This window comes from Patagioenas fasciata, chromosome 7, assembly GCF_037038585.1.
Source record: "Patagioenas fasciata isolate bPatFas1 chromosome 7, bPatFas1.hap1, whole genome shotgun sequence".
Lineage (NCBI taxonomy): Eukaryota > Metazoa > Chordata > Aves > Columbiformes > Columbidae > Patagioenas > Patagioenas fasciata.
Window position 1 is genome coordinate 21,583,909 of NC_092526.1, and position 15,993 is coordinate 21,599,901.

Here is a 15,993-nt window from a genome sequence, read left to right on the forward strand (position 1 = left end):
CAGAAACAATAGGGAACAATTTACCCCTCCAATTCACAGGGCAATGCCTGCCCTAACCCCCAGAGATTTCTGTGGTAAGCAACCTGAAACACTTGAAAGGGATGTAATTTCCAGGGGTTCAGTGTTGATGGCTGAAAGCTTAACAATAGATTAAACTAGGCATTTTGATGGAAAAAAAAACCCTGTTTTTATTTAATCTGTGTTGAATTATTATTCCCACATTGTGTGTAATTACTGAAAATTATGTATTCAATAGCAAGGTTAATTCTGTAAAACAGATAGGACCCCTGTTAATAAATATATACATCCTGCCTTGTATTTAGCTGGGGTTTAGTCATAGAAGACAAGAGGTAATTGTCCATCTTCCATTGTGTTGAAATGTGAGCGGCAGTTGCTTGACTTTTCACTGAGATTCAAAGCTGGAGGGAGTTCAGAGCAAGGTATAAGAAAAAAATGTGAATTCCAAGTGGCATGGCTACTTAATTGGAGAAAGCAAGGTAAGGCTCTCGGTCCTGGTTTCACAGAGGCAGCATGCAGACAAAGAGGATTTCAGATATGTCCTTTACCTGAGTGATGCCCCCATCCCAGCTTCATGTGCTGCTCCTGCTTTCTCCGTGTTGTGGATGTCAGTTTAAATGTCAAACTTCCATGTGGATATTCACATTTGAATGCTTAACCTGAGTCCTGTATCTCTCTCCCCTAGAACTGGGAACCTAGCATTTAGGTGCAGTGTGCAGTGTCTGAATAGATAATGTCCTTTTCTGAATGCTGTCCTAATCATTAGTGTCTGCTGCACGGTATTGCAAGTAATAATAAGAATTCTGCAGAACAGAATACAGAGGAGCTATAAAATTCTCTCTTGAGAGGAGAAATTGATGTCAATTTTTCCTTTCATCCTGGCAAGGTTTCTTATCTTGGTTGGTACTTTCTAATTGCTATCAGCAGTATCAAAAGACACAAAGTTATGTAAAAGAAGTTCCAGCCTTTGCCCAGAAATCCATAGATTTCATTCCTGCTGTGCTGTGTCATATTCAAAAATAATTGGATGACCCAATTTTAAACCTGAGATACTGTATGAACTTAGAGACTGAGTGCAATTATAAGTTGCTTGAAAAGCACATCTATGGTTTTAGGTAGAAAAAGCTGGAGGCCAAAACACGGTGTAGGAAGAACTTTTAACAGTTACTGACTAAAAAGAGAGGTGACCAGTGGAATGGGAATGTATACAACTACTATATGATGAAAGTCAGATATTTCCATTTTAGTCAAATTCTACTTTGTAACAGATTGGTATGAAGGCAGAAGGCACTGTGTTCATTATTCCCCTTCATTGCAATAAAGCATCGTCCTGCTTCTTTCCATATGCCATTTAGTGTTTGAAATAGATCAATTGAGCAAGAATTCAAGAAACTCTCTAATTTCCCTTTACAAACTAAATCAGAATGTAAGTTTTGAATTTCTTTTTCATTCATCATGTGCTTTTGAGACCTCCTCATGTTCTTGTTAATAATTCAGCCTTCCCCTATTCTGGGTTTATTGCTCAGGGAGACAGTACCTTTGGCCGAGTCCAGCATATGGCCAACAGGAACTATGTCAGGTAAGGAATACAACCTTTAATTTTTCACCTTATCCTGTTTTGTTGGTAATCAGCTTTGGAATAGAACTGTGATGCATGAAGTCAGGTTTGTGTATGTCAACAGCTGTTAGCTTTGGTAGCAACTGGAGAAATGCCAAAGTTCTCAAGTGTCTTGAAGGCTGTCAAGCTTTGCTTTTTATGTTTGTTGTTGCAGCAGCTGAGAACACAGCAAGTCCTGAAGCAAACTGGATTAGGTAAGAAAGAATTTTTAAACATCATCTTCTATGGCATCCTGGAGAAAACCCATATGTGTTACGTTGTTCTGACTCCCCACAAAATAGCTAAGTCCTTGTCTCATTCGGCTCACACATCATAATTATGTTACAGATGGGCAGCTAGTAGCTGTGAAGTATTGCTCTGCTTGCAGCTTTATTTCTTAACCTTTTTATTTTTCCTTTTTTTCTTTCTCAAGTAATGAAACTAAAGCTATCAAGCTAGACAAATAGCTGACTCCTGATTTCATCATAGCACCAAGAATGTTGTGAAAGTTACTGAGAAGATATAATTAAAAATTATAGTTACTGACTGTTGTTGCTTCTCAATGCAGCCTTCATATGTTTGTAGCAGCACAGCCGTATTTGACTCAGGTTGCACCAGAAGTGTTAATTCTGTTCATGAACATTCCCTGAGGGTAGAACTGCCCTTGTGATTGTGGACTTGTTCAACCACTTCTCTTTCTGTTGATGTTCAGAAACTACTAGAGAGTCTTTTGAACTGAGTGGTGCATGACATGATGAAATACAGATCTCTGTGACTAGCGAAATTCTTTGTTATATTTATTAGGGAACTCTTCAGCCTCATCTCTGAAAGAAAATACAGGCCTTACACATTAGCTTCCTTCAAAAGATCGATTGTTATAGATCGTACCTTAAAAACTGCTAGTCTTGAGTTACGAGTTTGTAATGTCGCTGGTTTTGATGATGGGCAGTGCATACAGTATTGGAGGAGGAATAAGCTTTTACAACCTTGATACTGTAAGAAAGAATGGATTGTGAAGAGTGCAGCCTGTACTGCTTTCATTTTAACTCCTGTCCAAAGAACTGTCCCGTGGTATACTTTTCCTTGCTTAGGTTCTATGCCAGAATCAGGATTTATGGCCACATCAGCATCAATCTATAGTGAAATGAAATCCAGGGATTTCATTACCAAAAATTTAAAAGAGAAAGATGAGTTCACTGAAAACATTAATGCTATAGATAACACAGTTTCCAACTAAGGATTTACATATCTGTTAGCTCTTTAAAAAAAGAGTTCTTGCATGGGGTTCTTATGTATGGGTATAGTAACATGAGCAGCTCTTTTTAAGTCATTGTCATAATGGAGCTAATGACAAAACAGTTGGCACTGTCGCACTAATGTGATCTTCACTCTTGCAAGACAAAATATAGTTAGATTAGTGCATCTTTGCAGAGATACACAGTTATCCATGTGTGTAAAATATTTGACTACTATTAGCCAGCAGATGCCTGTGTCCTTGACAAAGCTGTCTTTGCAGGATGCATGTATCTATAGAATGAACAGTGATCTGTACTGTATGCCACAGTTTCCTATACAAAATGCTTTGTGACTTGCAAATATATAAACATTTTGGGGGCTAGGTGGTGATGCAAAGTGGAGTGATGCAATGATACCTACTCTGGTAAGACTGCCCTGAGGCCCAAGTGTATCAGATCGCTGTAGTACCAAGTAAACCCTCCACTCTGTCCTTGACACAGTTCCAGCTCTACCGTGGAGGCTGTACTGAACTTGTAGGTATGCTGCTGTGCCTCATCTTTGCTGCCTTCCCCAGCCTTTTCTCTTTCTTGCGTTTGGACACAGGTGTGCTAGTCTCAAATAGAGCTTGCTAACTGCAGTCTGGTGTCTCCTTGTGCCAGGCGTGCTGTTTCCTACTTATGGCTTTCAGGAGGTAGAAGTTTTTGCAGGACAGTTCTTTAGGAGGACTCTGTGTCACTAATAAGCAGAATCCTGTAAATGCTTGGGTAAAGCATTTGTTTGTGTGTGTGTGGATAATAAAGGAAAAGATAGGAATATTTAAGGAAAAATTTCTTCCTGTCATTGAAATCTGAAACAACAGAAAATGCTGCTTAAAACAGTTTGAAAGAGTGCTGTCTCTGCTCTTTTTAATTTCCTGGATAGACATAGGAATAGAAGAGTAATGCTCATCCCAAGGGGGATCTTGTCTTCATGTTTGACTACTACTTGGAAAAAGAAAAATCTCATCCATTGTTTCATAAATATTTCCCTGTGCAAGCAGAATTGTACTTCAGTCTGCCAAGTGGAGAGCTTCCTGATTTAGAGTTCTCTGCTGCTTCTACCCTCAGCTTAGGTATTGAGCGAATGTCAGGGAAAGAGAGAAATGGCTTATGATAGTTCAGCTATAAGAATAATTTGTTCTACTGTTCTTTGGTGACCAGTACTGTCACCACCTCTCATCTCTTCCATGGTCTCCCTACTTCTACTCTTTTCTGTTATATGGCCTAGCATGAACTGAAGGGTAGAAGGAAATTGCAGTTAATTTGGGCCTGGAAAACAGACTGGATTAGTGGTTTCAGAAACACTTCTTTCCTCAGGATCTCTGTTTGGTTGTGTTATTTGATTGGTTTTGGTTTTTCTTTCTTTGGGGTTTTTGTTTCATTTTGTTTTTTCCCTGGCAAAATGTATCCAAAAGTATCTAATTGGCAGTAAATTTTAACACAAAGTAGGAATTACCATAAATGGAGAGAAGATGGAAATGGAGAAATAGTTTAGTGTAGTGCAAGGATTTGTAGAGAACGAGTTGCCCTGTAGATCGAGTCCTGGAGGTCATTCCACTGAACACACCAAGACTGAGGCTGCTAGAAAGTGCTTTGCTTTACCGAGTGATAGATGTGATTAATTCCATATCCCTCGTAAGAAGAGGGTATGTTTGGTGCACATCTTGTTGTCTTCACTCGTTCTCTCGTGATTTCTGTCAATGGTTACACGGATGATCTTTATACTTTGTGTGTAGCCTGTGAAGAGGATATAAAGACCTGTCAGACTACCTTTTCTAATACGTTTTCTTCTGAGGAAACAAACCTAACATAAATGTCACCTGCAGTATGAACAACTGTAGCAGATGGAGCATTGAATTAATAGCTCTGAGAGGCAAGCCAGGAGAGATTATGGAATGAGATAAATGCGGTAGATAAGGTACATGCTTCAAAAAGATTTCCTGTGATTAAAAATGAGTATATATTCAAAAAGTTACAGAGTATTTAAAAATAACCTATCTGTTTTACATTTGCAATTATGTTTATAGGGAAAATCCCCTACTTATGGAATTAGAAGGTTATTTTTCAGCTGTGAGTGTTATATTATTTTGTAACAAATGTTTTGAATAAGCTGAAAGGTGGGGAATTTGCTTATAAAATGTATATCTTGTGGTGCCTCATGTTTTGTGGCAGGATCATTCAGTAAAAAATGATTATAAAACAAAACCGGTTGCTGTATTGAAAACCATATATACTCATCAAATGTAGAGGAAGTACAGGTGTTAGAGAAAGTGACTTGAATTTAGCAACTGATAATCAATAGGAGGGTGACAGTGCAGCTCCCTTGCTGGTGTTTCTTTCATAGGTCCAGGGAACAGAAGCATTTATAAGCTGGCAGAAGATTTGGAAGGTCTTCAGAAGTCAGCTAACAGTAAACTAAAGGAGTATGTCAGTGACTCATGTAAGTAGGGTAAGTTGCTTCTCACTAGTGGTAGTTTGAGCTCTTTCCAGTTTAAAGAGTGAAGAACTATCACAACTGACTATAATAATATATCCGTTGTAACACAGAGAAACTAGCTGGTTTGATAGCTGGACAAAAGGTGGGGTATGGTGATTTGTGATGGCAAAAGGTTGCTCAGTTGAGAGCTTCACAGAGTTCAGCAGCACAGGTGTCAGACTCCCTCATAGCAGTGAACTGGCTGCTGTGAAATGAATACCTTCTTTTTACCAGTCTGTGAAAAGGCATTTGGAAAAGAAAATTCATCCACTCTCTGTTGTTTGTGACAGGCTGAAAGACTGAGGATGCAACTTGCACAAGGAACAGCTGTACTTGTATACTTGTTAAATCAGATAATGGCCTTTCAGCTGTAAACATTTGTGATGAAGAGTCCACACCCTGCTCCCTCCTTCATAAATTAGGGTGATCTTTCCACATGTGAAAGTCTATGTATCCAGGGACACATCTTCTGCAAACTGATTAGCTCAATGAGAAACAAAATGGGGAAAATGGCATTTTAGCCTTCAGGGCTACACTGTGGACAAGGAGGCTGCAATGCTGCCACTTCCTCAAGATATGGTTCTTGGTACAGCTACCTTAGGGTTTGCTCTTATTTGCCTTAACGTGCTGCAGTCATTCCTCCTGACAAGATGTTTCTGAAGTGGGAAGACATGGAGTGGCTGTATCTGCCAGTAGATTCTAGTAGATTCCAGTTTTCAGAGAGCTCTATGGAGATAGTTAACTTGAGTTTCTCTTTTGATTGACAGTATCAACTTGCTCTGACATCTGATTAACCTGTACCTACTGCTGATAAAACATGTGTGCACAAACTCAGGTATTGCACAAACTCTGGTATTGCAGCAGAGTTTCTGTTCAACTCTTCTTTGCATTTTATGTTGAGTTGACTGAAAGAAAATAAAAGGAATATTAACCACTTGGGAAGGAGGGACTACAAACAGCTCCTCAGGGAGCAATGACAGAAGCTCTGATAACAAGCATATGAGGCTGGAAACTGGTAGTTTAATCTTAAACTGAAGTGAAACTGGAAACCCCCTGGGATGGAGAGCCAGCAGTCAGCACTGCACAGTAAAGCAACACAAGGGCTGCGAATGGGGTGTTTGGAAGTCAGGAAGCTGGCAGTAGAATGGGGCCTGCTGAAGGAACTGAAGAGGGACCCAGCAATCATCATGACAGTGCTGCGAGGGCTCAATAGACGATGTTTTTTATTTGATGAGGCTCTGAAGGAGGTGTTTGCCTTAGTTACCGTAGTCCCTCAAAAGCACAGAGCGGAAGAATTAATTGCACACAGGTGTATTTCTAGATCTGTAAAAAGTCATGTTACACTTTTCTTCAAAGCAGATTTATTGCTGTCTTTCCCATTGACTCCTCCCCATTCGGTTGCAAGATTTTACAGTAACATGCCATTCCTGAGGCTTTCCCATTTCTCTTTCTTTTCATCATCCAGTTGGTTACTGTCTCCATGCTCATGACGTTTCATAACAGGGACCATTTTAGTTGGTTTGTTGTCATGTGTCTCTCCCTATTAACCACATGCTCATTGTACTTTTGAGGTGGGTTCGAGAGCAAGTTTTGGTTTTTTTTCTGAGAATTCATCTTTTTAGTTATACTTTCCTGTCTGTTCTGAATGCAGTCAGTTACAGAAACATAGTCTGCTTCATCTAAACCAAATAAGTAAGTAAAGGTCAGAAAATTAATGGGAAAACTACATTCAGTTATGCTTCTGTCTGTGGATCAGTAAAAAGTGCATGGAATGCTGTCACAAAGTTACACCAACATTTTTTAAAAAGAAGTTGCAAGAATTGCTGCTGCTGCAATTATTTCTTGTAAGGAATGTCACAAACACTGTACTAACACCAAGATAAATTTATTATAGTCTATTCTTAGTAGTTGTAAGGTCTCCTGTGGTGTAGCTTTCTAACTTTATTTAATTTGACTTTTCTGAGTCTTAACAATGGAGAGATGCAGAAAACACAGTAGTTCTGTGATGCTGTAATGATGAAAACTTCTGTTAACTTTGAATGACGTGAATATAGAAACTTTATTTGTCTGCCTGGAATACGGACTCATCTTTCTAAGTAAATTTAAAATATCTCCTTTACTGTGTTGTACAGGAAAGGGCAATTATTATGAATGTTTCAGGAAGCATCTTACTCTTCACATTCTAAATTAAATGAAGGAAAGATCTTTGCCAGTTCTTTACTGAACAAAAGTGAAAAGGCTATATTCCTCCTTATTAAAGTCTTGATGACAAATGAGTATGAATATTTCATCAGCTAGAAGAATACTTTGTTACAATTTGAACTTAGTCTCATGCTTTCTTGAACTCCAGAGACTTATGAATCAAAATCATATTATAATCTGTGGCAAGGACTAATTTTGTTAAATAATACATACTACATTGCCATAATTTTGCAAGAGCTGTTGATATCTAATAGAAGAAAGAAAACAAGTGAAACAAGGTGAAAATAGTGACCATGAGAAAAATATGGCTGTTGGGTCTCTCTGGTTTTGCCTCTTGGTGCCCACTCAAGGAACAGTAGATCTGTGGGCCTCACTATGCTTTGGTTTGAAAAATGAGCAAGTTTTTGCATGTTCTGAGGGAGGCTAGCCTGAAAAAAGCCTTGGCTAAAGTGCCAGTAAGCACTCTGCAGCAAGGGCTGGAGAGGGTTAGGATAGGGTTAGGGTTAGGATAGAGTTAGGGTTAGGGTTAGGATAGGGTTAGGGTTAGGGTTCTGAGGGAGGCTAGCCTGAAAAAAGCCTTGGCTAAAGTGCCAGTAAGCACTCTGCAGCAAGGGCTGGGCTGCCCTGCGAGGGCCAGTGAGCCAGGAGCCATAGGGACCAGCGAGGCCGCAGGGGCAGTGGCTGCACGGAGCAAGGGACAGTCTGGCAGGACTCCAGCCAGGAGAGGGGAAAGGCCCAGGGATGGCAGCTTGGGTCGGTGACAGTCCAGTGATTGCCAGACGAGTCTGGAGCAACAAGGCAGACTCAAGGTCTGGCCAGGAGATCAAGTCCATGTGCTGGAGTTTGGGTCTGGCTGAATGGGGTACATGCTCCAGTGGAGGCATGGCTGTAGCATAGCTGGGGCATGGACCAGTGATGATGGCATCAGGTTAAATGCAGCTCCCAAGAGAAGCAGATTCCATGACATTGTAAACTTTTGCAAAATTATGTGATCCATTGTGCTTATGTCTCTTGACATATGCTTGGCATTATTCTTTGCTGCTTGTTTCACTTGATAAATCAGTTTTACATGCTAATCTTGCTTGAATTAGAGCTCAGGTGACTGTCTGCTGCAGGTTTGTTTTCTTCTAATGTTTCGGATTCCTGAACACCTTTGTTATGTCAGAATACAGCCCATTCAAGAGTAATTCTGGCATTGATGACTTCAGTTATTGACACAATCTTATTTCCTTGTCAAGGATTCATTCTGGATTTTGCAGTAGTTTCTTTTTAAGTGATCATGATAAGATCTTTTATCAGGGACTTATTTAGCTCACAAACTTGCATGATTCTCTCTTCAGCTTTTGACAGCCACATTTTTAAGTGCTTTCTTTGTGCACACAGGAAAAACAAACCTCTAATGGATGTCACTTTTACATGGCGTACCATATTCCTTCTGGTTTTGTGGCATTGAATTGTACTTCCTTTCTACATCTGAATTAGCAAATACAGCAACTGCTTCAGAATCTGACTGACATCTGAAAGTTTTTCTTCCTTTTTCACTGGCATCCAGTAGCTGAAGGTACAGAATGAACTGTCGTTTACAACTCCTTATTTTTTGTCCTCCTCTTTTGTTCCTGGAGCCCAGGAGGCCAGTGAATCATTTCTGAAATAACAATGGGTCTGAGGTCCTTGAAAGAGAGTTATTGTTCAGAGAACAAGTCCAGTAGAACATGGCTTTCTCTGACCTGTCCTTGTGAGATTTTTGTTTGTTTGTTTTGTTTGTTTGTTTCTCCCCTTGAAGCTAAGATATTTACCGTTTTAAAATCACTGGTCTTTGTACTTTGTGGCCTTTTTCTGGCTGACCTTTCTCAATAGTGATGAGAGAAGAGCAGTGTTCATAGTCTGTAATGTTATTTCCTAGTGTTTGCAATGGTACCTCTGCTTCCAGACTCACGAGAGCCATGTTCCCTATGGGTTCTGAACTACACTAAACAAAGGCTCTGTAGTCTTACCTTCGAAATGCTTTGTTACAGCATCCCTCAAAAATATGGTTGCATGCTAAACCAGGATCTTACTCCAGCAACATTCATTATTATCACATGCAACCTCTATTAAAAGACTTAGTTAAATGAGACACACCTGGATCCCATTTATGTGTCTCCTTAAAGTATAGTTGTTAATTTACAACATAACAAATATATAAAAATCTAAATGTTAACATATAGAGAGACTTTGTCTCTGAGGTTTTACCATTTTCCAGCTAATGTTTTGCTTCACAATGGACTAACAGGTTGTGAAAAGTTGAGCCAAATGTGTGTAATCACTAAAGTGTGTTACATACCAGGTGAGGCTCTTCACATCAGGCCTAAAGCCATCAGCCTCTCCAGAAGGCAGCAAGTGACAGTTTGATGGAGAAACAGATTACTCCATTCTTAGAGAAATGACTAGTAGTTTGTGCTTTAGCAGCATGGACAAAGGTGAATTGCCCCAGAGATGGGAATAGATTATGAAGCAAAAATTGTTGCCAAAGCAGCATTCCTATCTGTGAGGGGATATGAGCTAAAAAAGAGCTGTGAATATATTAGACAGGAAGACCCTTGAAGGCCCATCTGAGTCTAGATGGATTTAAACTTCTTTATTTTAATTTCTTTTCTCCTGTGACTTTATAAACTTTGGTAAACTACATTGTCTCTTGTGGACATAGTAAGTAAATGCTTTTATTAGCTGTTTACATCGACCTGGTTCAAGTGAGACATGGTGTCAATATAACCAGGTAACTTCAACGAATTTGTGCCCATAGGCTCTTGCAATCCATACTGAACTACTCTCAGGGAGCCAGCAGCCCTTCTTAGAGGCTATAAAGTATAGTGGAGTTGCACAGGACAATGCACAAGCTGGTAACTCAGTGCCTGAGAAGTAGAAGTATTTCCATTGCTTAAGAGGAAATCTCTGTGCAATGCTAGTGAGAAGCCCAAGGATTGCGAAGGAGTGTAAGGGTAGAGGACGTTATCACAAATTTTATAAATTGGGAAATTAGAGATAGAGAAAAGCAATATAGTATTTCCAGGCTATGCACAAAATTCTTCTGTCCTGATACCTTGGCCCATTCCTATACCAAGATCAGGTTTCTTTCAGCTCCTGTTGGTTGCTTCCCATATGATGGTTGCCTTGACTAACGTAAAGGCTGAGCAGACTGGTAGGTCAGCATGCCTCTGAGATAACATCCCATTTATAGAATTAGTTCAGTTTTCATTAGTGAATTAACTGGTCATATAAATATTTATGACTATCTCAGATGTCTGATTACAACAGGAAATAAATAATTCATTATAGAAAATTACCTTTGTACAGTTGATACCACAAAGATATAAATCAGTTAAAGCAATTTCCAAAAAGCAGCACAATATATTGTTTTTGCTGGGACACCCTCAAGTGAGTATCTTTTGCTGTAACCATTGCCATTCAAAGCTGGGTAGCAAACCTTCCATTGTGTGAATAGTAGTGATGTGAGAAAGTCTATTTACAGAAATGTGCATGTAATATAAGTATGTTGACAGTTGGGACAATTTAGGGAATCTATATACAATCTATGATTTCTGTTTGATATTGGGAAGTTTCTGTGTGTAAGTCTATCAGACTACAAGCATAATTTTGAATGGGAGTGTCTTTGCCTTGTCTGTTGTACTTCTGCTTCTGCAGGTTCATTGAAATAAACTTTGCACCTGCTGAAAGCTAACGAAGAGGAAAAATTAAATTTTGATGAGCGAATGGCATTAAACAAAAGATTGAGTACTTTCTATGTCAGGTCAGTTATCAATCTTTAAACTTAAACTGGGAGGCTAGACTTCAGTGGAAGGTTTTGGTCACATAGTGGGTTTGAAGAGGAACCACCTAACAAGGAAAGCAGAGAGATTAAAGGAAAGGGATTCTTAACGGCCATTTGAAAGGAAAATCGGTGTCCCTTTCCACAAAAAGGGTGCTTGCTGCGGAGATCAGGAGGAATGACTTAGAAAAGAAGAGCAACTCCTGGTCATAGTGAGTTAGATGCTGAAAGTGTTGGAGATGTCAGGAAGCTGAGACAGTGAAGTGTTAAGATGTTTTTTGTTTTGACTATTTATGTTCCTTGTAATAGCTAAAGTAAAGGGGGTTTTAGAACCCCTGTTAAGTCTCTGCATATATCTGTTTCACCTCACACATATCTTTAGAAATACTCTTTTTGTGGATCTCTGAGAAAAGATTTCAAGGCATTGGAGAACGAGCTGCCAGTGTACCTCTGTGGCTAGCTGAGCTGGTCCACAAAGTCACATGTCCCACAAGAGAAGCCAAAATGCACATGCTCTGAGCCTCACCAGGGCACTTTCAAACATACCAATCTGTGGGGTGCCTCTTGTCACCTGGGGACCCCTGATGAGGCTTCTGTGAGGGCTATTGCAGTAATATTGCTGTAGTGTTTAGAGAGATATAGCTGAGGATGCCTGTGTAGGAAAAACTTTTCAGTACAAGGTATTACTATTGAAAGGTACTAGTTTGTCCAGTTTGTAAATGGAAAACCTGAATCATGTATAAAATATGATTTCTGTGGTATACAGGAAGTGAGTCACAGTCAAGAGTATCTCCTGAGTTCTCCTCACTCCTAGGATTGTATTTGAAACGTGAAGTCTCTTTATAATGCTGTCTAGTAAAAGGAGCATCCTAAAATAAGACAGTAAAATCCTTACACCACATCATTCATACCATATAAAGATATCATTCCTCAATTGATGATGACACTTGCTGTTTGGATCATGCTTTTGTTTTGCTTCAGGCTTTGCTCTTTTAGTAGGTACTCTGCTTAAACAGAGAGGTAGGAACTGGGGTTGTTTGCAGAGGGTGTCTTCACTGCAGAAAACAGACCCATTTCTGTATAATGTGATAGAACATAATGTCTGTAGGTTAAAAAATTTTTTAAAATTTGATGCAAACAGTGCTGTAGATCCTGCTTCATCTTGTGTGTATAACCTAATTTACTTACTTTTATGGTGAAAGGCTTAACCCTTCAGTGTTGCTTGTGCTGACATGTCCTATCCTTAACCCTAACCCAAAACTCTAAACCCTAACCTTAACCTTAACCCAACACCTATCCTTATCCTAACCCTAAAACTAACCTTAACCCTAACTCTACCCCTAACCCTAACCTAACTCTAACCCTAAACCTAAACAAAACCCTAACCCTTACCCTAACCCAACCGTAACCCTAAACCTTAACCTACCTTAACCCTAACCCAACCGTAACCCTACCTCTACCTTTCTCCTAACCCTAACCTTTACCAACACTAACCCTAACCTTAACCCAACCCTAGCCCTAAACCTAACCGTAAACCTACCGTAACCTTAACCCTAACTCTATCCCTAAACCTAACCAAAACCCTAACCCTAATCCTAACCATAACCTTAAACAAACCCTAACCGTAACCCTATCCCTAACCTATCCCTAATCAAAACCCTAACCCTAACCCAAACTCTAACTGTAACTCAACCGTAACCTTAACCCTACACTAACTTTAACCCAAACTGTAACCTTAACCCAACCCTAAGCCTAACCCTAATGACCCTAACTGTAACCCAACTGTATCCCTAACCCTACCATTACCCTAACCAAAACTCTAACCCTAACCTTAACCCAACACTATCCCTAGACCTAAACCCAACCTTAACCATAACCCAATTGTTACCCTAACCCTACCTTTACCCTAGCCCTTACCCTAGCCCTAACCCAAACCCAGCTATAACCCTAACCCAACCCTAAACTTAGCCCGTAACCCTAACCTAACCCTAACCCTATACCCTAACCCAACCCTAACCCTAACTGTATCCCTAAACCCTAACTCTTAACCTTAACCCCTAACCCAAAATGTTTTCCTTTTTCATGTTCTGGAAGTCCACAGTATTGAACACAAAGATGTTCCATAAACTGAACAATATGTAAAAAAACCCCAAAACTGAATAGCTGCTAATGAACTGCTAAAGGCTCCTTATTCCAGGTGGTCATTACTATACCTGTTGTATAGTACAACATCCCTACCCGTCATGTTTTCTCTTTGTAAATTAAGTCCAGGCATTCTCTTAACTTTCTTCAGGGGCATCCACAGTAGCCCAAGAGTTAGTCTGGGAAAAGAGGCCAGTTTGTTACTTTATTCTGTGTTTAAATTCTGTTCTGAAAGTTCATGGACAATTTTTTTTGCTATTGTTATTGTTCTCTCTTCAAGATCTCAGCTCTTGGAGGTGGTAATCTCCCTCTAATCCCCTGAATCAGTAGGGATTGAAATAGATTAGTGCTTCTCAGTGTGAAATACCTGGCAGGAGCAAACTCTCAGAATTTTTGCCTGTGGCATCTGTTATTTCTCTGAGGGTACTTGGATCTTTTTCCTCAATGGGTTAGCTGCGTACTTTGGGAATGTGTTTTTCTATTAGTGGATATTAGGTCTATATGCAAATTGTGTAGACTTCAGACATCTTCCCTTATGTAGCAGAGACAAGTCAGATCTTTCTCAGTGATGGCCAGGTATCAGAAATTATAATGAAGTGTACCAAGGTCCAAATTACTCTTTGAAATTACAAAGCCAGACTTTTTACTGGAAGGATACCCTTGAGAATCAGGTTACTGCAGCAATGTTGTTTGCTATGCAAGTCAGAATATACAAGTGTATAAGTCATGAAGATAAGAAAATGTCCATAAGTTATTGTATTACATTGTGGAAAGCTTTTCCCCCTGCCCCTCCCACTCCCACCCACCGCCCCCTGAAACTAGCTTCCCATCAGAGTTTGCTGACTTGCTAACTCATTAATCTTTCTGCTTGCCTTATGTATTAACAAATTGTAAGGTCTTTTTGGGGTTCAGATCAGCAGAAAATAAAGTTGTTTTTGTTCCTCTCTGTGGATTAAGGCATTATTCAATAGTGTATACATGTATAACAGCTCTGAGCAGCTTCTGTGTGTGTCACTATCTATCCTTTTCTCTTAGCTATCTGTACCTCAAAATCCCAAACTGGTTTTCAAGTTTAATAATTAACTGTGAGCAGCAGTGGGCACTGGCATTGTCCTGCCACTTCTTGTCAGTCTTTTCAGCTGGGAAGATATCCAAGCCAAATGCTTGTGGATTTGCCTTGGTCTTTGTTACTGAACTCAACTCAGATGGTTATATGCCCAGATAGCATAACCCAAATAATACATTTATAATTTAAAGGTTCTTTTGATAACTGCTCCATGAAGATAGCTGCTGAAGGAAGTTTGAAATTAATGGATTCTATCTTGTATGCCTATTATTATTTTTGAAGCCTGTTAGAGAAGAGAAATTATGCAAATTGGTGTCACGCTAGGCTACTGCACACATGCTGGTAATGCATAACAACTAGCTCACTGATGAAAATACTTCATCTTAAGCAAGAGTCATTGTCAGCACTAAGAGATGTTCTTTGTATCATGGTTAACAGTTAATTATTTTTTTTCTTATGGATAAAGGAGAGTGTTCTTATCAAAAATTCTCATTAGAATAAAACTGCTGTAAAAGTAATACTGGAGAACTATAGTGATGTATTATGATTGATTACTTTATATAATTAAGGTATATTGTGAAACAATAGGAAGATCCCTTCAAAAAATTAAGCAGTTGTTGCTCACTCTCTGTGAATGACTAAATGGCTTTAATTCTTTAGCTGCTGCATGTAAAAGACTTGGTAAATAGATCAGGCTCAGGATCAATTAGTGTCACAATGATCTTTAGTATTAATGAAGCAAAGCTGCTACGATTCAACCAGTTTATCTGTGCCCCTCATGACAACATCTTAAGCTAACACGCACTGCATTGTCATCTAGTCCTGGGCACGGGATCCAGTAGGTAGAACACACAGCTCTGTGCAGCACTGGCCGATACAAGTGCTCCCTGTGAGGAAGCTGTCTTAGTCCTGAAGAATTCCAATATCCTTAGTGGGACAAAAATCCAATATAAGATAAGCTGGTTTCAGAAAACAGGTCACTAATGTAAGTTTGCGGTTTTCTTCCCAAGTTTATCCTACATCTGTCTAAAATTTATTTTTCTTCGTTTGTACAAAAAGCGTATCAGGCTTTTCTTGATTAGACTGCAGCAAAGAGCCTGGTTTTGGTCTAAGGGTCATCATTCTGTTACAGCACTTCATCCTTACATGCATTTTATTTGCCCTGTTAAATTGCTGCCAAAGGAGGTGGAGAAAACCTTCTCAGGTATTGATTTTTCACACATGGGGACTGTAGCTCTTAGTCACTTGATTTGCCACCTGCAGTTCATAACTGAATTGGCTCAGGGGAGTATAAACTTCATTTTAGCATGGAGTTCCCAGCCTGAGGTGAAAATGATGTGTTAGCTGTTAGTCATTTGTAACCACTTTAATGTATTTTGCTTGTTGGAATTCTATTTAGAAGGCTAATGTAAA

The 15,993-nt window shown here is 39.5% G+C and overlaps 1 protein-coding gene across 10 annotated transcripts in view; it reads left to right on the top strand.

The window, feature by feature from the left end:
* MYO3B (myosin IIIB) overlaps positions 1-15,993 on the top strand; it is a 237,898-nt gene that overhangs the window by 4,166 nt on the left and 217,739 nt on the right. For all 10 annotated transcript variants that reach the window (XM_071811054.1, XM_071811056.1, XM_071811057.1 and 7 more), the window contains exons 2-3: positions 1,545-1,597; positions 1,791-1,830. In XM_071811054.1, the coding sequence (XP_071667155.1) occupies positions 1,591-1,597; positions 1,791-1,830 (47 nt within the window). In that variant the 5' untranslated portion in view covers positions 1,545-1,590. The remainder of the gene's footprint in view (positions 1-1,544; positions 1,598-1,790; positions 1,831-15,993) is intronic.